At 35.5% G+C, this 26,420-nt stretch overlaps 1 protein-coding gene across 1 annotated transcript in view; it reads right to left on the bottom strand.

Annotated features, from left to right (window-relative positions):
- RYR2 (ryanodine receptor 2) overlaps positions 1-26,420 on the bottom strand; it is a 388,712-nt gene that overhangs the window by 81,551 nt on the left and 280,741 nt on the right. The window contains exons 56-66 of the mRNA XM_054062870.1: positions 25,782-25,919; positions 23,494-23,571; positions 21,051-21,126; positions 20,086-20,209; positions 16,653-16,768; positions 15,043-15,107; positions 12,875-12,996; positions 9,579-9,628; positions 4,110-4,170; positions 2,510-2,748; positions 41-122 (exon numbers count right to left, since the gene is read on the bottom strand). Coding sequence (XP_053918845.1) covers positions 41-122; positions 2,510-2,748; positions 4,110-4,170; positions 9,579-9,628; positions 12,875-12,996; positions 15,043-15,107; positions 16,653-16,768; positions 20,086-20,209; positions 21,051-21,126; positions 23,494-23,571; positions 25,782-25,919 — 1,151 coding nt within the window. The remainder of the gene's footprint in view (positions 1-40; positions 123-2,509; positions 2,749-4,109; positions 4,171-9,578; positions 9,629-12,874; positions 12,997-15,042; positions 15,108-16,652; positions 16,769-20,085; positions 20,210-21,050; positions 21,127-23,493; positions 23,572-25,781; positions 25,920-26,420) is intronic.

Raw genomic sequence — 26,420 nt, 5'->3', positions numbered from 1 at the left:
TAACACAAATACAAAATAAAGAAACATTTTTTCTTCTTACCGCTCTACATAGATACTCTTGCTGGTTCCCAGAGCATATAAACTGGCCAATATTCTGTAACAGGAGACCTGAACATCTTCCACTGAAAAAAATAAAATGATAGATAGAAAGATGTATTTTCTTTGCAATACATTGCTGTAGAATTAAAATACATTTATTTTTACAGTATCAGAATAATATTAAGCTATCAAAGGCAATCCACAGAAATCGCTCTCTAAACAGAAAAAGACTCCTGACCATTGTGTGTCATAGTTTTTACCGAAAACTTCCACTTACTTCAAAACCAAGTTACCAGCTAAGACAGTAAAAATATTTCACCAGTGCACTAACTTTCTGAAATTAATGGCATTTCAACTTTGTATGGGCAACATCTAATTGCATGACCTGAGAAATTATTAATTTAATATTTATTAAGAAATGTGTCAATTAATCTTTTGTAGTTTGTCTGTAGCACTTAAGAAAGTTTCATGGCAAATCAAATAAAGTACTGAAAGTAACAAAAATTATGAGGGAGCAAACAGATTTACAGATGTTACATCACTGTATAAAATATATGAGAAAATAAGTCATCTTGTTAAACATATTGAATTCTTTTAATCGCAGCTAATATTTTTTTTCTATTTAGATGCTGATACCAGCCAATAGCATGTACTTATTCTATACTTCAGTCTGACAAAGAATTAAACAAAAAAATCCTTTAGTCCTTATGAATACTTCACGAAAGCATGTTTTGAAATTATCAAACGTTTCAATCACAAGTATGTGAGAATAACCTTAATTTTTTTGAAAAAAATCAATTCCAGTGCAAACTGCAGTACTACTGTAACAACAGTGTTTCCATCAATAAAGACATTGCTCATTCTTTCCATCTATATTCTTTCTAGTCTCTCCCACAGAACTAATGTCCTCCCAATACAAAATGAAATCTTGGGAGTACAACAGAACTACAACTTAATGAGCCTATAAGATAGTGTATCAAAGCTACATAGCCTGCCTCTTTACTATACTGTGTAATTCAGATCATCTTGGAGTTGAGTATTTTTACATAAGAATAACCTCAGGTACACTGACCCACCTTTTTACATGATCACACCATATATTAATACATTTAGTAATACACTTAGGTACAAGCACAAGGTCAAGATGCCTGTCAGCAGAGTAGTATAAATAAGATAATTTTGTTCTTAACAAGATGTAAAGAGAAGTTGTGTGTAAGAAAAATAGCCTTTCTGACTATGGTCCAGACAAAATAAGTTGGCACAATTAAAATTAATTATTTTTTCTCAGTTTATGAATTCTAAATTTGGTGTTTGACACCAGTGTGATGAATATAGAACAACTGATTAAGAATACCAAATTAAGTAACAAAGTAGCAAAGGCTAATTATTAAGTTGCAACAAATGGAATACCAGAGATAAAAAATTATACAAGATATGAAGATGTTGATTCCTGAAAAAGTGGTGTAGGATGAACAAGTGATGTATGTAAAACTCACAGATAACTGTTTCTGAATACTGTCACAGATACTTGAATTTTACAGAAACGGCTTAATGGGATGTTTACATTTCATCACATTCAAATACAAAAATATAGTTTCAAATTTTAAAAAACAGTTCTAAAGCTTTGTAAATAATACTTTCCTAGTCTCTAAAAAGAGAAATAGATATAATGGGATATTCTTTTCTTCCAGGTCCTTCTCTCAGTTATTTCCATAACCAAGTTTCTGCTTGGTATTCTGCTCCATATCCAAATTGTTTCCATAACCGAGTTAGCTACATGGAGCAGCATTGCCTCTTTCAGAGCAATCTGGACAGCAGAATTCCTATGGAATTCCAAAAATATATGAACTCACAGTTTCGTGTTGCAGACTACAAAATTCTGTCTGTCTTGCAGAGACTGGGTTTAGGAAAACAAAGGATACTGAATCTGCTATAACCAGAATCTCCACAGAAATCTCATATACCGAGTTTAATATACGTTCCCTTCTTCAGTGCCTGAATTCTTCTGGAGCTCCTTCCACTTTTCCTTAGGATCTAAGATGCACCTACCCAAATTCCCCACCAACAGAATCTGAGAAAAGGATGTAATAATGTAGGATGCATGAAGGATGGAATAACATCTTTCTCTTATCATAACCTCATTTATAGACAGAGCAAAGACAAACTAACTTATACAAAGTAACTTTTCAAACAAGAAGAAAGACATAGCAAATCTATGGTAAGGTTAGAAACAAAACTAAACCCTCTGACTGTCTAATCACAGCCACTTCTGCTTTAATATTTACACAAAATACACTAAAATGCGCAGATTGTCTTAGGTAGATTACAGCAAATGTTTCATTAAATTAGTGACAGTTTTGTTGTAAATAGATAGGATTGGTCCATCTCTAATAGAACTGAGAGTCTAGTATTGCTTACTACATGAAATTGTAGATACTTTACTGGCATGACGCTTCTAAATAATACATACATATCAAATCTTCCCCAAACTGGTGCTGTCCAATATGCTCAAATAATGAAGATAGTACTGGCAGGAGAGCAACTGTGGTATAATTAATGATTTGTGTAACTCCCTTTGGCTGGTTTCTGCTGTGTGTAAACTGGCCTTGTTTAAGATTTTCCATTGTCTTCTCCAGATCCTCAGCAGCATTGTCCAAAAATGCTCTCAATGCCATCTTAACGGATTCCAGGCCAGTTTTCATCACAGTCCTGTAGACAGCACGCAAAAAGAATGAAAACAAGTGTTCTATTAAATGAACAAACATGGAATAAAGCCTAGCCTTGGCCACATGAAATAGATAACGAAGATCTGAAGAAAATTATTTTTTGATATTCTAAAATCTTCTTGTAGCAGAACAACCTACTTGAACATGAGTTCTTTTAAATTTATTAATTTATTCATTTGCCTTCAGAGAGAAAAAAAAACCCTACATAACAAAAAAGAATTATCCACTTAGGCATATATGAAGTAAATCCAGGTGAAATTACTTTGTAAGTTGAGTAACAGTTGGCATTTTTGGGTTTTTTTTGTTTGTTTGTTTGTTTGTTTTGGTTTTTTACTTAGTGAATATATACAGTTTCAATGGCAATATCTTCAAAATTTCATGTTACTTCCATGAATCCCTAATCCCCATCTGGAGCAATTTTTACATCTCTACCAAGAGCTGACTTGGTAATTTCCACCTGTATCTGTAGTCCACCTGCATTATTTCATAGAGCATGGACAATTTATGACAAAAAAAACCCCAAGATATTGCAGCCTAAAGGACTGCCATTCAATAGTTGAGTCATATGAATCAATTGTGATCATGACTCTACCCTACAGTAAAATGGAAAGTAAAATGTTTTAATTTAAACCACTGCAAAGGTACTGAGAAAAAGAGCTATTTGCATGTATACCAGTCAATTCTCTGAGAGTAAATGCAAAGCGAAGTTACCTTACATTACTATGGAGGTAGTTTAAACTATCATTTTTGTTTCATAACTGCAAAGGTCTAAAAGTCAACCATTAACACAGGTAGTTGACTGTACAGTTCACAACACATTACCCTCAAATATTCCAAGACTGTCTAGTCCATAAACCTCATGATGGCTCAAGCAGCTCAATTTAACATAAAAATGTCACTGAATTTGATATAGTTTTTTTTTGTTCAAATTAGAATTTGAACTAACTTTACAACAAAGACACTTTATGAGACGTGCTTGCTGCACTCCCTGTGCATTTAACTCCTGATTCATTTTATAAAATAGTGTAAGCAAAAGAATATAATATTTCTAATGTTGTCATGGGTTTTGGGATGCTGGCATGATTAAAATCAGATCAACTAACAGCCAGAAATTCCTGGACATCACTGATTTAAACTGAAGTTGAAAGTGTAACCTACAGATATCGTCCTGCCAACCCCTAGCAATTAACTAGTAATTAAATATTTTGCAATGGTAATTCTTTTCAGTTCTATCATTTTTTGAGTTTTGAAATTCTGTAGCCTCCTTCAGTGAGCCCAAATCTGATTGCATGTTAATTTCTTAAGTGATTTTCTTTGTACTTTAGAAAATACATCCAGCAGTACCTCGCATCCAAGGTCTGGCCCAGTATGTGAAGACAGTTGACTATTGATGTTGCATCATTTCCTAGAAAGAGAGGAAAATTATCCACCAATTAAGGCAAGCATACCGTAGAGCATACCTACACTCTGCTAACTATTTCTGGTTTTAATGAAAGAGTAAATGACATAGCAGAAGTGCAATTGAACTTCTGCATAATTATAACACTCAAATTAAAAAACATGCAGTTTGCTGTCTTAGCCTTGTTTACGCAAATGCAGAAACTAGAGGCAGTAAAGCATCTCATCAAATAGCTGAGGCAATCAAGATGGAAGCACTTAAATGTGGGGTTAATTAGAGCTGTAGTGTATTGTCTGGTTTTCATTTAAGTTCAACAAATTTTGCCTTAATTGATTCAGGTTTATTTAAACCTTTATCTCTCCCTCTCTCAGTAACATAAAATTGGCTAAATCTCACAAGCTGCTATTGCAGGAAGAGAGTATTTATGTAGAATATCTTCAAAAAGTTTAGCTTCCTGGTGTTACCAACAGGTTGCAGCCATATATAACAAGATCAGGTACGGCCCACATGACAGAATATGCATCACTCATTATCAACGATTTTTTTCAGTCTTACAAATGTAAAAGGAGAACTTACACAAAATATTCCTTGTGTGGATATGTATAGCTCAAGAAGTTATCACGTACAAGCCATGAGTTCACTTTTTAAATCTAGGACAAATTTAGGATACACAAATTTGACCCACAGCTTATTTAAAAAAAAAAAAAAATCTCTCCAAAAGTGAAAATACCTTTTCTTGCTTCTCTATACATTTAAAGTTTCTCAATTGAAAAGAAAATAAGAAGAAGGAACTAACTGAATGTTTAAGACATTAATAGAGTTCTGAAAATACTACCATCTGCATACAGTGTACTGTACTTTCTCACTGGTGGTTATTCCACTTGAAAATATAGGCGAACATACAAATAGAACTAGTAACAGTTTCAGTGAAACAGAGATTTCTGAAGATAAATTGCAAGGAAGAAGTGGGAGTTTTATTGCAGCACTGTGAATGTTTTTCTATGCTATTAAATTGGGACATATTGTGGTGTTCATCCACATTGGATTAAAGAAACCTGAACCACAGCTTTCATGGCTGCCTCTAGCTGGGCAGCCCCACTCTTTTTGCACTGGTGGTCATGCAATGATATTGTGAGTAGATGGGAAAGCTGAGGCTGTCTAAAAAATCCCTACCAAAACACCCATCCTAAAAGATCAAGTTTTTTGTTAGGTTCTATTTGTTTTCCTCACAATTTACTGCTCTCGTGATACAAATGCCAGTGCTGATGAAGGAGAGAGTGCAGGACTGTGCTAATGACAGCAGGGATGGAGAGAAGTACTCAGAGCAACTGAGACTGAGACTTAGGCTGTGGATTAGAAATAGTATCTTTAACATTCATCATGCAGCTGTGTATACACTGCATGCCACAGTGCAATACAGAGATGTCCACTCCAGTTCCCTGAAAATTTACATTGGCAATCTATTTATACACATTTAGACACACTTTACGAGCCATATACTTATCAGGAATCAGGTCCCTTGTTTGTTGCTACCAGATGGAAGGGTCAGAAATTCATTTGGCTATGCTGAAACCTAGAAAGGCTTTAGGCATATCCCTGAGGCAGATACTGCAGTGTCGTTGGTCTCATGGACTTGGTTATGAGAGCAGAATTCAGTGACCACAATGAAGACAGCTCCCTTCAATATAAACTGATTGATATAATAGAGTTGGCCATTTTTATCCACGTAACACTAAAACCAGGCTTTCAAAATTATCATGAAACTTCTTTCTCAGAATGTGTCCTTCAGGTAAGATTTGTTACAGAATCTTAGAAAATGCAATTTGCTATGAAAGAGAGGTTCAGGTACAGTGGAGATTCTGTGTTTTGACGTGATTGGGTGTGATTAATTTAGATTTTTTTCCTCTGTGTTTCTAAAACAAAAAACCCACATAAAAAGGGGGAGTATTTTTTAATATTTTACATTAAAAAGCCACAGATAAAACTAAAAAAAAAAAATAATTAAAAATCCCTTTAAATTCAACTTTTTCAAGAATCAGTTCACTTCCAACTTGAGGTTAGAAGTCAATTTCAGAAGACTATCTTTTTTTAAACTAAGTTACAATACTTAAAATAAGGGCTTTTCTAATAAAACTAGTTTTATTACTATTGCCAATATTTCACAGTGTATATATGTACCTTCATTAATTAAAAATATTCTTTTTAAATACATTTCAAATGTTCTTGGTTTTCAGAAGCCTGAAAACTAGGTACAAACACTGATGTAGAAATTAATGTGCAGTATATAAAATTCTGTTACATCACAAAACAGTGTGACCAGCAGGTCCAGGGAGGTGATTCTCCTTCTGTACTCGGCACTGGTGAGACCGTACCTTGAGTACTGTGTTCAGTTCTGGGCCCCTCACCACAAGAAGGATGTTGAGGCTCTGGAGCGTGTCCAGAGAAGAGCAACGAAGCTGGGAAGGGGCTGGAGAACAAGTCTTATGAGGAGCGGCTGAGAGAGCTGGGGTTGTTTAGCCTTGAGAAGAGGAGGCTGAGGGGAGACCTTATTGCTTTCTACAACTACCTGAAAGGAGGTTATGGAGAGGAAGGAGCTGGCCTCTTCTCCCAAGTGACAGGTGACAGGACAAGGAGGAATGGCCTGAAGGTCCGCCAGCGGAGGTTCAGGCTGGACATCAGGAAAAAAAAAATCACAGAAAGGGTCCTAGGGCACTGGAACAGGCTGCCCTGGGAGGTGGTCGAGTCACCTTCCCTGGAGGTGTTTACGGGACGGGTGGATGAGGTGCTGAGGGGCATGGTTTAGGGATTGTAAGGAATGGTTGGACTCAATGATCCAGTGGGTTCTTTCCAACCTAGTGATTCTATGATTCTATGAAAGGAGTGGAAGTGATAAGTAAGATTCAATAGGATATAAAATGAAACAAGAGCTGAATTCCTTAAAGGAACTCTTCACAAAATTCAAAACAACAGAGTCTTCACATATGTCAATACCAAACAACATGAGTTCAAGAGTGAAAGTATCCCAGCTGATCCCATGAACTGCACTGATTAACTTCTTTTATGTTCTAAAAATGAGTGAGGAAAACTAGGCCTTTCTTATCTGATGTATTACTCAGCTAATTTTTTCTTTTTTTCAGATGACATGCATCTGCATTAGCCATATGAAGATTTTTTTAAAAAGTATCACTTAAATGGAAAGAATGCTTTACTGGACATTTAAACAATATAAGAAGTCAATCAAACTAGTCATATAAATTTGGTTTTAAATTGAGAAAATATGAATTCAAATGCTCAACTGAGCAAAATTATTCACTAAAAACTTTCCAATTCAGCTCACTAATAACAATGACAGTAAATCAATAGTCTTAATGATGTAGAACTACAGCTCTCAAACAGTAAATTATTTGGTTTAAAATCTACTTTCACAGTGTAAAGAAGTAATTCCATGTTGAATTCCATGTTGAATTACAGTTCCATAGTCTCAGTTTAGTCTTAGATATCAAATACAATTAACTGTTTAAGTTCTCCCTGGAAGACTTGCATGCTTAATTTCCCATTTTATCAAGACTTGTATATACAGCTTAAGCTAAGACTTCTACTAATTACTTTCACTAATGACTTTCATACTGCAGTGGTATCATCAGAAGTATCATTCAAATCTACAATAACATAAAACACCTATACAGCAAAACTATATAGCACTTTGCTAATTGCTATAAAAGTTATCCATAGAAGTTATTATTGAGCAATTCTTGCTTGTTTAAGATGACTCCAAAATGCACAAATAACTTTCTGGGCCCAAGCTGTGCTCAGAGGCTGACCTTATAAGCATTTTCCTCTCTTCTACACAGACCTTGTCTTTGCTGGAATAAGTGTAATTCTTGATCAGGTTTTCTATCATAATCTAATTCACTGTCCACGTAAGATAAATTGTAAGGTTACTTTGACTTGAGTTAGTCGGTGCACATAAAATGACCATGCTCCAGATTTGGAAAAAAAAGTACACTTCTGTGTTACCATAAAGATTTTGTATTCTGTTATTTATTGCACACTAGGAAACGAGTTAAAAAAAAAAAAACCCTGTAGCTATAGTGAATACTCATCTGATCCCATCTGACTTGTCTCCTTCTACCACTTGAGCCCAGCCAAACAACAAGAAGTATGCAAGATGAGATGTGGAATGGAAAAGATCTTTTCTTTAGTAATGAAGAAAGTTACATTGACTCAGATTTTTAACTTCAACTGTTACTCATTTTCAGAAAAACTGTTCAAAAAATAAACTCACACAATAACAAAAAAAGATTTGCAAAATCATAATAGTATACCTGAGCTAGTTCCTTCTTTGAAGAAACAACGTAGGGTATAAATCAGAGCTTATGTGCACCTTTGTGACATACTCCACCCTTCAGAAAAAGCTGCAGTCGCACAGCTGCAGAAAAAGCTCCATTCTTCCTATGATCTTTTGGCTTTACAGGCAAATTCACTCAGCTCATCCCAAAACATATTTAAAAGCGATAGCTCAAAATAACTTCTGATCTTTCTTCTCAGGTTAATAGTTTTCATAACAGTCTGTAAGCTTTTTAAACACCACACTGCTGCAGCAAGTGAGTTCCTTTCCTTCAAATTGAATAAAATATGTAGGAATTGAGTTAGATGCATGTTATCTTAACCAAATTCTGATTTCTTAGATAATTGCCCAGTCAGGTATGTTCATCAATGCTGAAGTTTGCAATGCACCCATTATAGAAGCTATATATACACAGGATGTATTATTTCAACTATCCCATCATCATGGCATAAGAAAAAATTGCAAAGTAAAGGACTGTGCCACACTTTGTATATAATGTTTACACTTGATATGGACTTTAAATTGACTTCAATTAAGTGATTTTTCACATGGCAGAAGACAAACACCTCAAACTCCTGCTAGATTCACTCAATACCAGAAAGACAGTACACATGCATATGTGAAGTCAGGCACATCTGGGAATATTTAAGAATTCCACAGAACTTCACCAAGCATTTCAGGCCCCTACAAATTTTCCGTAAAGACTTTCCAATACAAATGTGCAGTTCTGATGTTCTGTTTTTCCCAAATGATTGAGAATAAAATAACATATTAGCATTTATAATTAACTCAGCAAAATTCTTTGGTAGGATAATGAAATCCAGATATTAGTTAAGACACACGGAAAATCAAACGAAAAAAGAAACCCAAAGCTGATCACTACAAAAGCTTTTTATTCTACCTAATAAATTCAGTGATCTACCAGCCTAAACAAACAGTGGTCTGTGAAGACCATGCATTTCAGCCATGCAGCCATGCAGCATGCAACAAAGCAGCACGTAACACAATGTAAAAACAGCAAAGAAAACCAAGTGATGGTCCATGCATTTGTCAAGGGTCTCCTTACCAAACAGTGAAATCCTATGCCTGACAAGAACTCCAAGTTTGCAGAACAGGCTGAAGACAAAAGAAAAATAAAAGAGAAGAGAAGGGAAAAGGAAAAAAATAAGAAGGGGGGGAGAAGAAAGAAAGAAAAAATAACAGCTGATATATGAGCAGGAAAAGCAACATGATGTCACGCAGAAAGAATCAATTATCTGAGCAGAATGTGGGACAGATTACTAAAGAAAGAGTTTTTAAATGCATATCCTTAACAAACATGGTTAAATAAGCACATATTGTAATTAAAGAAATGAAAAAAAAAATAAAAGCAAAGCTAATTAATATAAAAGCGTCCTATATGATAACCCACATGAAAATTACCATCAAAGCTTTAAGAAGTAAAATGTGGTCAGTGTGCTACTCAGGATACCACTGACAATTTGAAAAACAAAAGGTAAGGAAATCAGATTAATTGAAGTGTTTGATGGCAAATGTTTAACTAGTCAAATTTGGATATTGTCATCTTGAACACAGTGAGAATTTCTTTCCAAATACATTATTTTAAGCACATTTAACATGAGAAATAGCCTCTTAGATGGTTAATAAACAATAAAATTGAATATGAACAACAATTTCATTTCACGTTTGAATTATTTCCTGTGCAGATGAGCAGTGCCCCATTCAGAACAATGAAGAATGAAGTTCTGTATTAATTCATAGAAGCAGGAGCAACACTGCCTCACGCAAATTGACCTGACCTCCAGATTTAGGAGGGGTTAGCTCAGTCCTCATGATCCAGCCAAGTCTGAGAATTTTCCCTGAAAGCAGTAGCAATTTTAGTGTTACTTTTTATGTTGCAAACCCCGTCATTTACTATAAATGACATGAACAATATCATGTCATTATATTAAGCTATTTGATTATTAGGCATACAGGCTAGATATCAACCTCTAATTTAAAAGCAAAAGATACCATAAGCATGTCTGCATAGTTTATGGATGAGATCTGAACATGTTGTTCCATTGACAAAGAGCATGGCGCCAAATGGAAACATTTATGTCCAGAATCAGAACAGCCAGGTTAATGTAGTGTTGAATCCAGCTAATTAGCCAGTGCATAGTGATCCACTATAGCAACAGCAACTGCTCTGTTTTAGAAATTAGTCTGGTTGGTGTGTGTTCAGGAATGTCTGTTCAGTTTTTACTCCACGAGGCAGACATGTAATATATTTTCTTGCATGAGTATCCGCGTTCACCCAGTCCAACGGGAAAAGCTGTACAGAAGCATGTTAACATCATATAAATCTCGAGTCCACTCTAACAAAGACATTAAATAGCTAACAATCTATCTTATTAGCTAACATACAAGCGTCACTTAACTGACTGTGAAAACAGTATACACTGAATGCTGCGAAGTCAGACTGCACCTATTATCACCACTGTAATTAATATAGGTTAAATAAATAAATTAAATAAAGCGTCCAAATGGTCAGTACTTTAATGTCCAGAACTAATTTTACATAAGCGCTGTAGCGCACGTAGTCTTGTAGATGGTCTAATGGATGAGAAATGCAAAAAAGCCCAATTCTGAAGAGTTGGGTTAAAATTAAGACAGAATATAATGCCACCATATTTCAGGAAGAGGTCTGACTTCTATTTGTCCACAAAAATAGGTGTGGATTTAATCTGTCTGCTGAACACGGAATAGTTATTGCACTTGTTAACTCTGACACTGCACTATCAACACCCCAAATTATATTCTTCCACAGCTTAATGAATGCAAGCTTATATTCATTGGAGAAAGCAAGCAGCCAGGAACTGCCCTTAGCTTGAAGAAAATCCTATGCATGAGTTGTACTCAAACAAATCTAAAGGGAAAACTCAACCGAAAATCCAAAATTCAGCTTTGGCAAACTCCCTAATATACTATAGGTGGGGGGAAAAAAAAAATTAAAAAAAAACCACAAAAAATGTTAGGAATCTACTAAAACGGCCCAAAACAACCCTTCAGGAAACGGTTCATATAATGTAGTTTCTATAATCTTTGCATCTTGGTAATTAAGAAATAAACTGCTCAATAGCACTAGTAAATCTATCATTCATCCAAGGTTTCCTTGCATGTGTTTACTTCTCTCTGGTTGACACCTCTGGATGGCAAGTAACTCAATTAAGTATGGCAGCAGCTCTGATCCTTTTGATGAGCTACATGAGGAATCTCAAGCAGCTAGACAGCATATGCACAGAACCCCTGAATCTATATGCAGCATGTATGCTGATATAACCATGTCTGACATATTCCAGAAGCATGGGGTTTATTGGCATGACTTAAAAACTGTGAAAATCCATAACATTACAGACAGATAACCAGCAGCTAATAGAGTGGAAAACTATCTAGGTGCATGCAGAGTTTTTTAATTCTTTGAAGAACGCCATTCAGCCAAGCTGCCAGATCAAATTAGTCCATCAGATGACATAGGGTCAAGACAGCTATTACTTGCTTACACTTAGTATTGTTGCTAGAAACCTCACTCAGTGTTCACACAAACTTGCAAATCCCAGATATCTGCATGACCGTCAATTGGCTGTCAGCCTCAAGGAACAGTAATTCAGTTTTGCATGGTTCAGTAGCCAATAACAGCCAAGAAGGCAACCACAATACCTGTACACTACAGGTACGTAGTAGGTCCTGTGTGAAATTCGTAGTCCACCTTACTAAATGGGAAACATGGGTTTCAATTCAATCAGAAGTGATATTAAGCGCAAACATATCTTAGACACGTGGTCTGAAAAATTGATAACTTCAGAGACAGGATCAAGTGGACATTTCTGACATATTACAACTGCTATAACTATTCAGAAAAAAAAGCAGAAAGAATGCAATTATCTCATCTTTACTATTTATGGTGGACAGTAAAAATGATATTTACTGAAATATAGTTACAAAAAAGTTTGGCTTATCACAAAATTTTGCAGGAATAATGCATATACCTACTTCCAGCAGTGAAAACCAATAAACAATCTTATAGCCTGTGTCACAGACTGTGCAGCTGATGTACTGTTGCACATAATGCTAATTTATGTTCCCTGTATGCTAAAATCATCTCCACTACCTTTAAAGCAGCATATAGACATAACTCTCTACTCCTCTCTTCATTTCATATAACGAATTTTCCTAACAGGAAAAAAAAAGCAAAAGGAGTTTAATTTGTGTGTTCATAAAAACATTTCCCTGCCTTCCACTTCTCTCTTTCCCACAATCATCTGCTGCTGTTCAAAGACAAACACACATATGCAAACACATTAATATTATTTTAAGTTTTACCTTGTCACCATTTCTTTCTCCTTATTAGAGGCATGACCTCCACTGCTGAGAGGCCTACTTGCTGCAGATAAGAAATACAGGCGATGATTTTTAAAATACTGATCAATCAGAGGTAGCACAACCTGAAATTATATCAGAAAGAAGTGGTTATCACAGGGCTATCTATACTATGTTCTGTATTATGCTTTATAAGTCACAAGAGATTTCAGGAGATTTCAAACTTCTTGTCTCTTTTTAAATCTCAATGTATTTTTTTCTTTAATGCCTTTTCCTCTTTGAATAATTAGTATTCAAGGCACTTAAAGCACCAGAAAAGCAGAAAAAAAAAATTACACTATCTCTGGGACTTCACATGTGGCTTTTTTAGGAGTACAAAGCAGAAAGTATAATTTCATTTTATTTCACAATTTCAGATTTTTCCAATTCCACATACCCAGACACAACTATAGCTGTTCATGCTTCTTAACATAGGTTTAATAAAAATTCACCTACAACTGTCAGTGCACGAACAACACTTAATTCTAGATGCTACCAAACAGAACTCCCAAAACATTCTCACATTCATTAAGGGCTTGTTCACAGCAGTTTTCCAGTTTACTTCAAGTGGTGATCATTATTCAGTGCCCACTGCAGGTGTCAGCCAGGAGGAGATCCAAAATAAACAGGCAATAAGAGAATCTGAAGTTGCTTGCTTTTTGTAGCACGGTTCAAAAGAAAGTGGAATGCTAGCTTCTGAGTCAATGAACTTGGCAAATAGTACCACAAAGTACTTTAAGTTCTCAAGATTATGATTTACTGCAATGACACCAGGGTGCTTTTCCCTATTCACTAATGAATTCAAAAGGCACTTGGAATTCAAAACCACTGTATAAACTTTTACATGCCAAAAACTGTAAGTAGATTTTCTTGATTTATGGTGTGTAAAACCTTCGTAACTCAAAAAGGAGAATTGGGCTGACAGGAATCTCATGACTTTCAGCAAGGGGAAGTGTGAAGTCCTGCACCTGGGTAGAAATAACACTAGGTGCTAGTACGTGCTGGGGGCTGACCAGCTGGAAAGCAGCTTTGTAGAGAAGGACTAGAGGATTTCAGGGGACAGCAGATAGGCCATGAGCCAACAATGTACCCTCACTGCAAAGGCAACCAACAACATCCTGAGTTGCATTAGACAAAGCATCGTCAGAAAGCGCAGGGAGGTGATTCTTCCTCTCTACCTAGCACTGGTGAGGTCACATCTGAAGTGCTGTGTCTGGTTCTGAGCTCCTCAGTATAAGAGAAACACGGACATACTGAAGAGAGACTCCGATAAAGGGCCACAAAGATGATGAAGGAACTAGACTATCTTTCAAATGAGAAGAGACTGAGGGAGCTGAAACTCTTTAGCCTGGAGAAAAGAAGGCTCACAGAGGATGTCATCAGTGTGTATACCTATCTGAAAGGAGGATGTAAAGACCATGGAGCAAGACTCTTCTCAATGGTGTCCAGCAACAGAAGCAGAGGCAATGGACACAAACTGAAACATAGTAGGTGCCCTCTGATTATCAGCAAACATTTTTTTTTTACTGTGAGGGTGACAAAGCACTGGCACAGGTTGCCCAGAGAGACTGCAGAGTTTCTGCAATCTGCAGATGGTCCTGAGCAGCCTGATCTCCGTGATCCTGTTTGAGCAGTGAAGTTGGACTAGATGAACTTCAGAGAGCCCTTTCCAACCTCTGCCATTTTGGGATTGCATGATGGAGACATCAGCATGGTTTTAAAACAAGGAAAGAAATAAGGAAAGTAACATTGACAAATACATATTCGTGTTAATTCCTATAACTATTGCTCACATTTATCTGTCTAAAGATTGTAAAAGGGAAAATTCTTCACAATTAGAATAAGCCAGTAAACAGAAAACGTAGGAAATTATGAACAGCACCATATGAGTAGTTGCATATCATGGAACAAGGAAATAATGAGAATAAGAATACAGCCTGTAATTTTTTCACATCTATACTTTATCCTATCGTATCCTCAAACTATTTTATTATTACTGTTTTAATTAATAAAATAATTAATTTAACACAGACAAGTACAACTGTAACAATAATAATCATGTTCACTAACGAATACTTTCTCACTTTAACTACTTACTACGTTGACAAAGAATAAACAAGGATATACTGTACTTTGGCAAAAAACTTGATTTCTTGTTCATATGGGAAGTGTTCTCCTTTGCCTCTGCTGCCACCATCTGCAGAGAGAAGAAACTTGAACTCCTTGTCACATACCCTCAATTATAGTCTACTCTGCATTTTTCTTAGGAATTGTACACTATAAAAAACAATGCTGGTCATCTTTAGACGTAGATTTAAGGTACCCAAACCAGTGTATACACTAGTTAAATTGGCATTTTATGACTACTTCATGAGAAGAAAAGTTACAAGAAACAAAATGTGTAAAAAATAATTGTCTAAATCTTCATAAATGTGCAGACATCTCATAGCCCAAAGAGGTATGAATATTTTTTTGTTGAAAATCTGGTCCTATGCTTGTATTTTATGAGTTATAGGTGAAAATTCAGAAGTCTGAACTCAGATTCTAATGGAACTCCTTTCTCCAGTTGTTCCCAGGAGAAACAGAATTACCAAATTTTTACTACTTATTTATGGATTTTGTCTAAAAAGCAAAATTAATTGTTAGAACTACCTAACTGAAATTAAAATTACTTCACTTCCCCTATTACTATAAAAATCAAATACTCTTTACAGACATAATTCTGTACAGCTCCTAGACTATTTAACATTAACTTCTTTTCTCCTTTTTACTAATCCATTGAGGGATATAAATCATATTTGTTCTACCAGTGTTTCTAGTTTTTCACTATTTATTCATTATCATTCTTACAGTTATGCCAAATCTATGTAATTAAGTAGAATGAAGGTGTGATGATCAGGCATTAGCAGTATAAGTAACCCAATAAGTTATTAAGGTCAGACTTCTGTTATTATAAGTAATCATGAAACGTAAGACTCATAAATTTGGTAATTTCCACTTTAAAACTAGATAAGCTTTTGGATTAGCACTGACATTCAATTTCCCTGCTTTTCTTGCCTTTAATACTGTCAATTATAGCACTCATGACTGGACAGTATATGTTATGTAGCATTGCAAATCCCATGGTCACACAGAAGCTGCCTCTGGCCAGGTTTTTGGCTATTACTGCTCACATAAGAAGCTGACTTGGGTCACCAGACTTTTATTTTTTTCTCTTTTTAACAAAAGCAGATGAAGTTAAATCCTTTCCTTCATAGCACTGTTAACAAAATACGTGCTGAGTGTTTCTGAAAGAGCATTCCCATTGTGGAGTTTGTTAAAGAGGTTTCGCTACTTTCTTCCTTCTACAGAAAAAAAAATCAGGATGGTAAAAATGACAGATATAATTTGCTCTGTGAAAAAGGGAATACACATGGTTAGTAAATATTAATGTGCACATGTGAGAGACTATTCATTTGCACATAAATACATTGGGGTAGCTAGTTTTCTTTTTCAGAGATTTAAAGTAATTATAGATTTTGGCTCAAGTCTTTTCATCTGATGAGTGATGGAATATCGGAAACTGGAATGAATATGTAAACTACAAAATTCATCATCCTCATCAATTATAGGACACTAAAGGGAAAATTCCTAGTCCAAGAATATGTTGAGTTTTCATTTTTTTTTAAATTTTTCTAGTTGTTTTTATAATATCAACACCTTAGTTAATAATTCCTAAGAAAAAACACAAGGAGTACCATACCAAATTCCAGAATGTACTGATGGGCTTCATCCACGTATCTTATAAGTTGCTGAAGGAAGCTGTACGCAAAGCGCTTCTCAATGGAAGGTGTGTCTAATTCCAGGTCCTTAAGTCCTCTGTAAAAAGAAGCAAGTCAGTTTTAACCCATGCAGAAGGACTCTAAGCAGTCTTACCTCTCCATGTAGTCTGACAGCATGTTCTCTAGTAATGAATAATTGTTTAAAACATAAAAATTGTCCTGTGTTTGAAGTAAATGTACTCATGTTTATTTTGGTTTTGAATAATCTGTTAAGCTACAACCCAGATTTCTCAAGTAGGTTACAGAAAAATGAGACTAGTCAATCAGATTAATTCAGTATCATTGCGATTTTTTTCCCTTTCTTGTAAGTCATTACTGTCTTACATTTCACTCCAGGGATTGATTCTTGGGCGAGAGTTTTGAAACTGCCAAAATATTTGGATTTAAATAATGAAGCCAGAAGAAAATTTAGTCTCCCTCATCATGACTTTTCTTTGTAATGGAAAAACTTTGAATAGCTGTGTAGCATTCGTGAAAAATGAGAAGGAAACTGAAACAAAGTGATGGAATTACAGTTTACGTTTTCCAGTACATTCTATCACAGTTACTAGTCTGATATGAAAAGCGTATCTTCTTTCAACTAGTATGAATCTGCAAAGTATGATTCCATGATGTGGGCCAATGTTCGTTACCAACAAGTTGGCAATGACATAAACCTTGGTTCTGCAGGATCAGGACTTTAATGACAGCAAGGACTTTATCCAGCAAGGGAGTCAAGTCACTCCACTGTCAGAAGCAACAAGTACATTACTACTCTGTTATTTTGCCAGTTGGAAAGTATAACTACTGAATATAATTGCCTGTGTAGTGCACATTTCTGCTTCGAATTATAACACTGATGATGGCAAGGTTCAGTTTCAGAAAAAGAGATTCTGGAACTAACAGCTTTGTCAGCTGATACTCACAAGTATACAATATTGTCTGCTTCATTGATGCTATCTGATCAAGACCCTTCTCAATGCAAAAGAGGGAAGCCATAAACAAGAACACATAGAGGCACAAACCTGGTAGACAAGGGATAAAGGAGACAATGCTGGAGACCAGAAGTCTCTAGTTACTAATTAACATGCCATTAAGAAACTTCAGAGAGGGCCACCTAGATTTTGATATGCCTAAGAGGAGGGGACATGAAGAGCTTGAGGATTTGGGATATTCAAGGCAGGTCAATGGAACTGCACAAGCTAATGATGAAATGTACAGGGCAGAAGGATAAAGGAAGAGTAAAGGGGAGAAAAGACAAAAGGGGATATTAAAGGGGCTAGTCACATGTAAAATGTGGCCCGTCAATACACCCGTCTTACTGAGCCCTGCACTTCATCACTGGAGTCTGTCCTATCTTCTCATTAACTCCTTTCTTAATTACCTCTGTGTAATCTCACTCACTATTCCATGTATATGTGTGTGAGAGGAGTTGAGTGCAAGCTACTGGAAAGATCAGCATGAACAAACACAGCCGGCAACTGAAGTCAGACTTGGGATGCAGGTGCCCCCAGGTTTGGAGTGAATGAGGAATGAATGAGGGTCTCGGCATCAGTAGTTGGAGAGGCTATAGCTTTTGGGAGCATCTCTGTGGGTTCTACAGACTTTGAGCCCTGAATGCCAGCTACTGCAGGGGACTGGCATGAAGGGATTTGATGCTAGCAGTTAGAGTCAGACAGTGAGAGGGGGAAGGCATCTCGGCTGTGTTGTCTGCAACTGGAGCAAGTGGGAGTCCCAGTTGACAGCCACTAGGCTGGGAATGCTGTTCCCACCCCCAAAAAGAGCTAATGGAGGGGGAGTTGCAGTGTCAGTAAGGTGAGTGGCTCAGCACCAGTAGCTGAAGTAGGACCGTGGCTCATAGGCCATCTGTCTGAACGCAATGTCCTTGCCAGGGAGAAGTGTTTGTATCTTCCCTATACACAGTCTGCATGAGGGTGCACCAGAATAGAATGTTAAATGAAAGTCTTGAAAGAAATATGTGTAAGGCATGTGTGGCAGAAAGTCAAGTGATAATCAAACCAAAGTAAAACATGAACCAGACATTGTTTGTTTAGACAGCACAATGGTCACAGCAACAACATTGAGTTTAACTTGATAGAAAGATCTGCATTTGAATAGCACAGGACGATGTAGATGCAGCAAGAACTAATTACTAGATGATGACTGTGTCCAAGTTAATGATTATCTTACGACCCCTCTTAGCCTTCCACTCCTCCAAAAACCAAAATTCACTTTTCACTTGTGTTTAAGTTAGACAGAAATAAAAAGGATTAGTCAAAAAGGAACACATAACTTTTGAATACAGCTGAAGAGTCTTTTGTCATTTTGAAGGGAGATGACAAAAGAAACCTTTGCTGACTGACATACTCCTTTGTACATCCTACTCCTTTAAAGGGAAGTACATCGAATTACTCCAGCTACCCTGAAAGATTTTACCTAGAATTATTGGATTAGCTGTGGGACTCCATAAACAGGCTGAATTTCATAAGGGATATAAAAGAAAGGAAGTAGCAGATTTTAAGTAGATGGGCTAGGTTAATTAAATCACAATGATTACTTAAATCCATCTCTGTGGCTGTTCCATTCACTTACTAATGTTCAAGTCATACAAATCTCAGATATGCTTTCAGCCATTCCCAGTGACTCACATTTCCCAAACCATGCTGATGAGGCAGACAAGCCTCCCATTTAATTAAAATTTTATTCGCACTGCATTTATAGGTAAACATGTCATATTAAGACCAAGAAGAATTACACATGTTATTCTGCAGAGAATAGCATCTCTACATACCTAATAATGAATGTTATGTTGATTACTACATTTATTCACTATTATTACATTTACAATGTGGATTGCGTTAAAAAAATTTAAAAATCACTTTTCACTTTTAAAGTATTTCAATAACACTACAAATTAACTCAGTTGAAACAACTGGCTAGTAGCTTTTAGCAGTAAAACTGCATTATGGAAACAATTGCCTAGAAGTTCCTATAGAAAGGTTCATGCACCTGACTTGTAATAAAACCTTAGTAATTCTACCACTTGTAGAAAAATAACAAGTTTACTAACAGCTGGATATACAGAGACACAACTGAATGAAAAAGCTGGCTGCAATGTTGAGAGGAGAAGCAGAAGACGCAGAGAGATTCTGGAGAACTCTGCTTGTGCTTCCCGAAAACTCTGCTACTAACGAACTCCATAATCCATTCTTTCCTTACAATGTTCTATATGAAGGAGCTCACTCTTACCTTGCAGGTACTGACACTTAAAATGACCATAGATTTTTCTTTCAATACAAAAATAATAATTATAATAAAAAAGGCTACTGAGGAATATTCTGAACCTTCTGTGACACATACTGAACAGAGAATTACCTGGAGACAACATATCCATTAATCTGTAGAAATTTCAGAATATCTTGCGCTTTTTCTCTGTCCCTGGCTTTTTCTTTGGCTGTGAGTGTATCGTAAGGAACAAGAAGAGGATGGTTGCCTCCTCCTACTATGGAACATGAAGAGAATTTAAAAGCTGTTATAGAGTTATCTGTTGACATGGTACATCTCAGTACGTAAATGCCTCGTCATAACAATACATATGATTTTACAGTAAAATCTAGTTCAAAACAACAATGTGCCTTATTGTTTCTTTAAACAAACCTAAAAAAATACTTCAGACAAAACTCTAGCTTCAGTCATTTGTGAATGAGAACTTGCTGTTTCTCCAAGTACTGTTTCCTTTATGTGCAAATATAATATCATCTGCAGAAAAAAAATTAGGTTTAACATAAACAACGAAATAATTTTAACACAGAGGAGAAACAGCAAGTTACACAATAAATGACTAAATTTGTCATTTAGATAAGCAGAGATCATGGAGCACATGCAATTTTTATGTCGAATCAAGAATCTGCTCTAGGTTCATCCACTTGTCAATTCAATACATGATACATAAGGTTCTTAGTAAACATCCTTTTAGACCTATTTGCAATAAAAGAAATCAGCAAATTAAATCAGACCCCACTGGTCAATAGTCTGAAAGATTGATGCTAGAAGGAAAATATGCTAATCTACGTTAAATTTATTTACAAGCTTTGACTTGTCTTCTTCCGGTATGTTTGAATTGGTAAGCTTCTTCAACACAAACTGTTACACTCAGTGCTAAGAAAACATCCAGTCACTAAAAATCGTAAAATATTTAAGTAAGATACTTTGCTGTTTCTTCTTTCCCAATTTAAAGTCTCTGTTGCTTTTTTTTTCTTTTTTAACTCATTTCTCAAATACATAACATAAACTAATCACAGAGAACTTAAAATACTGTAAATGCTTACAGTTAACATTACCTTTTGCTTCAAGCTCCATTTTCTTTTTCTTTGCCCATATGTTATGGTAGTTTTCAGCCATCATCTCAGCCATAGCCTTAGGAAAATGGAGAACATAGTGATATGTGTTGCAATGGTTAACCCCCAAGGACAATTTTCTGCTTAATATTAAATAACAAGTTTTGTTTTCTGGGAAATTCAGTATGATCATGCTCTAATGGTTCACTGAAAACAAGAGTTTTTTTGAAAAAAACATGATATAGAATTCGGGTAAGATGGGTAATTGTATAGGAATTAGGAATGAGGTGCTGAAGAGAAAACCACTAATATGAAAAAGGAGGAACCACAAAGAGGAGCATAGTCTGGAAAGAGTGCTGGGGTGTCAGCTATGGACTTCATTGTCAAAGTAATGCCGGCAAGACCCCCCGAAGGCCCTGACAAGGGAAACAAAGAAGAGCAAGCCAGGGGACTGAATAAAGATTGTTCTTACTGGCCACAGCAGATTGACTATAAACCTATGGATATAGCCCAGTCAAGGCCGATACACATTTGTGCAAGCACACTGCTAAAAGCACCAATCATTTTACAAGGGACTCCATAGATGTTGCCACAGTTTTTTATTCAGCATGAAATTCTCCATCAGTGCACAACAGGAAAGTAAGTTCTTCCTACAAAACCAACTCTTTCCCCAAATTAAGCACAACTCAGACAAGCTCTTCAGCCTGTAACTAGGAGGAGCTACTACTTCAACAGGAAACAACTTTTAAACCCAGTTCTCCTATCCTCTTGATTCTATATCCTCTAGTTGTAAGCAGTAATGAAATTTTCTGTGAATTTCAGTTTTCACTTCTTTGAAGGAACTACAGAAACATTCTTCTCCTCTTCAATAAGAATTTTGAGTAACAAGCATTTCTGAATTTCTCAGTAATTTAAAACAAAGTTGAAGAATCTAGCCCTGAACTCCAACTTTAAAGATCTTAAGCATTAAATTAAATTTGAAATTATATATACACTTCATTTTTAAAACTCATATCTCATTAATACCTATCATGTTTAAGTATTCCCTGAATGACAGTACCAGGACAATTAACACCTGACGTTGTATTTTGATTTCCTTAGCTTTTAAATAACAGATTTTGAAGCTGGTTTCAAAGAAGACCTCACTTCATAACTAAGGGCAAATTAATCATAAAGCAAACCAGCTCTGTTTTATAAGTAAGGGCTACAAAAGAAATAAAATTAATGACAAATGTTAGAGGATATAGCATAAAAGAGTAAACAAACGAGTAAAAGATGTTCTAATGCCATTTCTTTTATGTTTTTTGACAGGATGACTACATTTCTGTGTGTTCAGTTTATGGCAACACAATACCATGATGATATTCACATCAAGAGTTGTTTCATGAGTATCAAACAAAGTCTGCACAGTCTTTCAACTATGACGAGTCTATGCAAACGTTAAATGAAGTAATTATAATGAAGGTGTTCCATCAGTTTAAGAAAAGAGTGTAATGACAGAAGTAGTGTTATTCTATTTTCAATTTTATTAGCTCTTTGGAACAATCAGCAATCTATTGAATGTTTTAAAACCAATAATTGGCAGCAAATTCATATTATTGTAAAACCAGTCAGCAATCTACAATGGTTAGAAATATAAAACTGGAAACTACAGGATAGGAATCAAGGGAAAATCCAGTGTGAGAATTTGGTCAGAGGCACAGTATAGTATATACTGTAAAGTTAGCCAATTGCTTTACTACTACTGCTGCACTATATGGGCAAACTTAACCCTCTATTGCAGGAGGTTTTTGTAGCCAGCTTTGAATGGCATAATGCCACCACTAGACTGATACAAACACTCATGCTAACTAAAAACTATCTAGTGTATGTCTACATAATATTGTAACTATCAGTACATGGTAAAAATCAGTACATGGTAAAAACTAGCGCCAAACAACCATAAAAAATCCCTAACTTTCTAATGACAGAATTATCAGTTGTTTGTTATCTAAAAAGTATTGTTTGAAATAACAGCAATCTGCAAATAGATCTTTCAAAATCCTACTCCCAGCTTATTCATTGTCTGTTCTCATAACACTTCTTGTAACAACAGTTCCCGATTCTTATTTCTTCACTTTAGAAAAAAGAGCAGTGACAAAATATTTTGGGAAGACGGTGAAGAAATGAATGCTAAACACAAAAATGCTGATGCTGGAATCTCTTCTAAACAGGAGTGTCTTCAAAATGACGGATGCTGGTAAAGAGAGCTGGGGAAAATCAGTCCAGGACTAAAATAAACTTTGTAGCATTTCAACATGAACCATGTTTATTAAAGCAACAGATGATCAAAGAGTGATGGTGAAAAAGACCAATTTATTTAAAATAAATTTATTTAAAATAAACTAGCATAAAATAAAAAAAATAAGTTATTAAAAAAAGGGTAGGTACATTGTTTCTGACTTACATGTAAGTCTCTGGAAAGGGTGACATTGCTCATGTCAATTGCTCGAGGAGTGTAACCATGGGCTGTATCTACAGAGATCTGAATGACAAAAGTGCAAATCAGTAGAGTTATACAAGCCTTTGATATGAAGAAGTTAATATTAACGAGATAATGCAAGTAACGAAGGACATACAGCAGAAGTCACTTGTTTATTTTTAGAGAGCAAAAGGATTGTGCACAGACCAACTGAAAACATATCAAGGGTGGTAAACTTCAGGGAGATATAGCAAAAGGCTATATGTTTTGCTCTCAAAGACAGACAGCATTCAGACACAAATATCCTTCGATCAAATATAAAGATCAATTTAAGTCAAGTGAAAAAAATGAAAAAATGCAAGATTTCTAATGCTGTAATAAAGTTATGAGCAAATCTCAGTGTTTTCTAGAGATTTTTTTTCCCAGCAGGGGAAATCTCAGACAACCTAGTTTACGATTAATCCAGGTAAAATCATATTTTGAATTTGGCTTTTCAATATTACTATGTGTTGATATAGAATCTACTAAATAAATAACTTTTCCCTTCTGTCCCTCCTCCCCATTCAGAAAATATCACCATTTTGTCATTCTTTCTTTTTAGGAGCTAATTTGTCACAGATTTGCTTGTTACATTGATACAAATGTTCAAAGAAGGATAAACGATGAAGATTCCCTGGATAGCAAGCCACTGATATAAGAAACATGGCCAGAAAAGGGCTATTGCTGGGCTTTCCTCTATTGATTCTGCTGTAAAAGATAAGCTCATGTCCCTTCAGGTAAACCTCCCTTTAGAAAGAATAGTGTCCAGAATTTTGTCCTATGTCTGATATTATTTTCATGCACATGAGCATGTACAAGGCCTAGCAGTTCAAAGTCCTCTTTTCAAAAGTCAGGTATTTTTAAATTTTTAATAGAGAATAACACTAAGGATGTACAAGCAGAATACAGTACATAACTACTGATAAAGTATTGTTTCCTAAAGCAAACAGTGCAAGTTTTGTTACTTTAATATGAAGATACTGATTAAATATACTTACAGTTTCTCAGATGAACAAAGGAAAATGCTATTTTGTGTGTGTGTGTGCATGAGACGACAGAACAACACATTTTAAACATAGGATGAGTATTAATATGATAATGTATTCTGAAATACAGAAATATTTTAGATTTCAGAAAGTCTTCTAGACTTATGTAGACATATGTAATTTCATTATAGTAAGGGAAGACTGTAACTTAGCTACAAAAGCTGTTTCCATATGTCAATATAATTTGGATCTCAACTGTAAGAAACATTCATTCTAACGAGCTCCTTAGGCTTAAAGTACATATGACTGTCAGTATAGTATTTGGGGTTGGTATTATAAGCACCCCAAAATTAGGAAATTTCAAAGTCGAGAATTTTGGAAGGCAATTAGAGTGTGTAAAGGATAATGTGAAGTTTAGCCCCCCCAAGTGTTAAATCAAATCACTTGCTATACACTTTCTAGAGTCTACAGAGAATGGAGAGGCAGACTGAATTGCTCATTTTTCATAGGAATATCACTATTCATACATCTTCATATATCATGTAAAAGTGTAGAGCTGAGTGGAGAGAAGAGAGGAAGATTTCTCCCCTCTATTTTATTTCCCCATTGGTTTGGCTCCATGTGTGTCTGTGTGAATGACAGATTTTCTCCCCTCACCAGTTTAATAATTCCATTTTATTTTTACAGCATTTTGATTTAAGTCTATTCTGAAGGAAAAAAAAACACCTATCTAACGTTTTCAGAATTTTGGCTGTCTATAGATATAAACTTTATGTTGTATTAACATTGATGTTTTGATTAATTTTCCTTAAAGAGAAATAAAAATCATGTTTATATGTACCTTTATTTATTATTTTACAAGCTTAAAGGCATTCACAGCCACCAAATTCCAAAAGTAAGCAGACTAAAATCATATTAACATTAACTATTAAAGCATAATCACCTACTGATGTAAATAATGCCCCTAAATAATGTAGTTAACTGTAAATGAAGTGAACAAATACATTTCTATTTCAGTTTCCTGTTTTTTTTGAAAATATTTATTAACATATTACTTTGCAACAGAGAAAGAAAGTTGTAGCTTCAGTAAATAGAAATCCACACCGGTATTCAGTTGTATAATTGCTTGGAAAAACGCCTTGACATATTTTTGTGCTGCAGGTCTATTTTGTCACTTATGAAACCAAAGATTGGAGAGTACATTTTGCATGCCTTCTTAAAAAATATATTTTTAATAAAATTGCTCACTTGACTGGTTTGAGATATGCGACGTGTCCGATTATACAGTGCCATGGAATCTCCCTCCCTTGTTCTTTCAATTCGCCATCCCCATGCCAGCATAGTTTTTAATGATTCTTTGATTGGCCATCGATAAATTTCTTTCTCCTAGAAGAATGCACACACAATAATTGCCTTGTTTATTATGTAGCTGTACAGAGTGAAAAAATAACAATTGGCCTTTTGGCCTTTTGCCTGGTTATACCAAGATGCAAAGAAATGTACTGAAATCACCCATTACTCCAGAGGAACAAATAAATCGTAAAAAGATATTAAAAAGTTTATCGTTTCAGAGTTTAGCAGAAGAAATGAGGCCCTGCAGGAAGCTGATCATAATCGGAATAACCACTTTAATAGCATGCTCAGACATGAACTCAAAGGTGAAGCACTAATTATCAGAAGTAATGGAGTCTGCTACATGAAACAAAAAGCATAATCATAGAATCATAAAAAAGGCCTATTTTGGATGGACCTCTGGACATCATCTGGCTCAACCTTCTGTTGAGATCAGATAAGCTAATACAATTAGGCTACCAAATGTTGTGAAGATTTGGTTATCTTGGTCTTGCTATGTTATGCCTTGAATATTTGCAGTTCAGGTAATTTCAT

The sequence above is a fragment of the Cuculus canorus genome, chromosome 3 (genome assembly GCF_017976375.1).
Source record: "Cuculus canorus isolate bCucCan1 chromosome 3, bCucCan1.pri, whole genome shotgun sequence".
NCBI classification, from domain to species: domain Eukaryota; kingdom Metazoa; phylum Chordata; class Aves; order Cuculiformes; family Cuculidae; genus Cuculus; species Cuculus canorus.
This window is presented reverse-complemented; position numbering and strand designations above follow the sequence as displayed.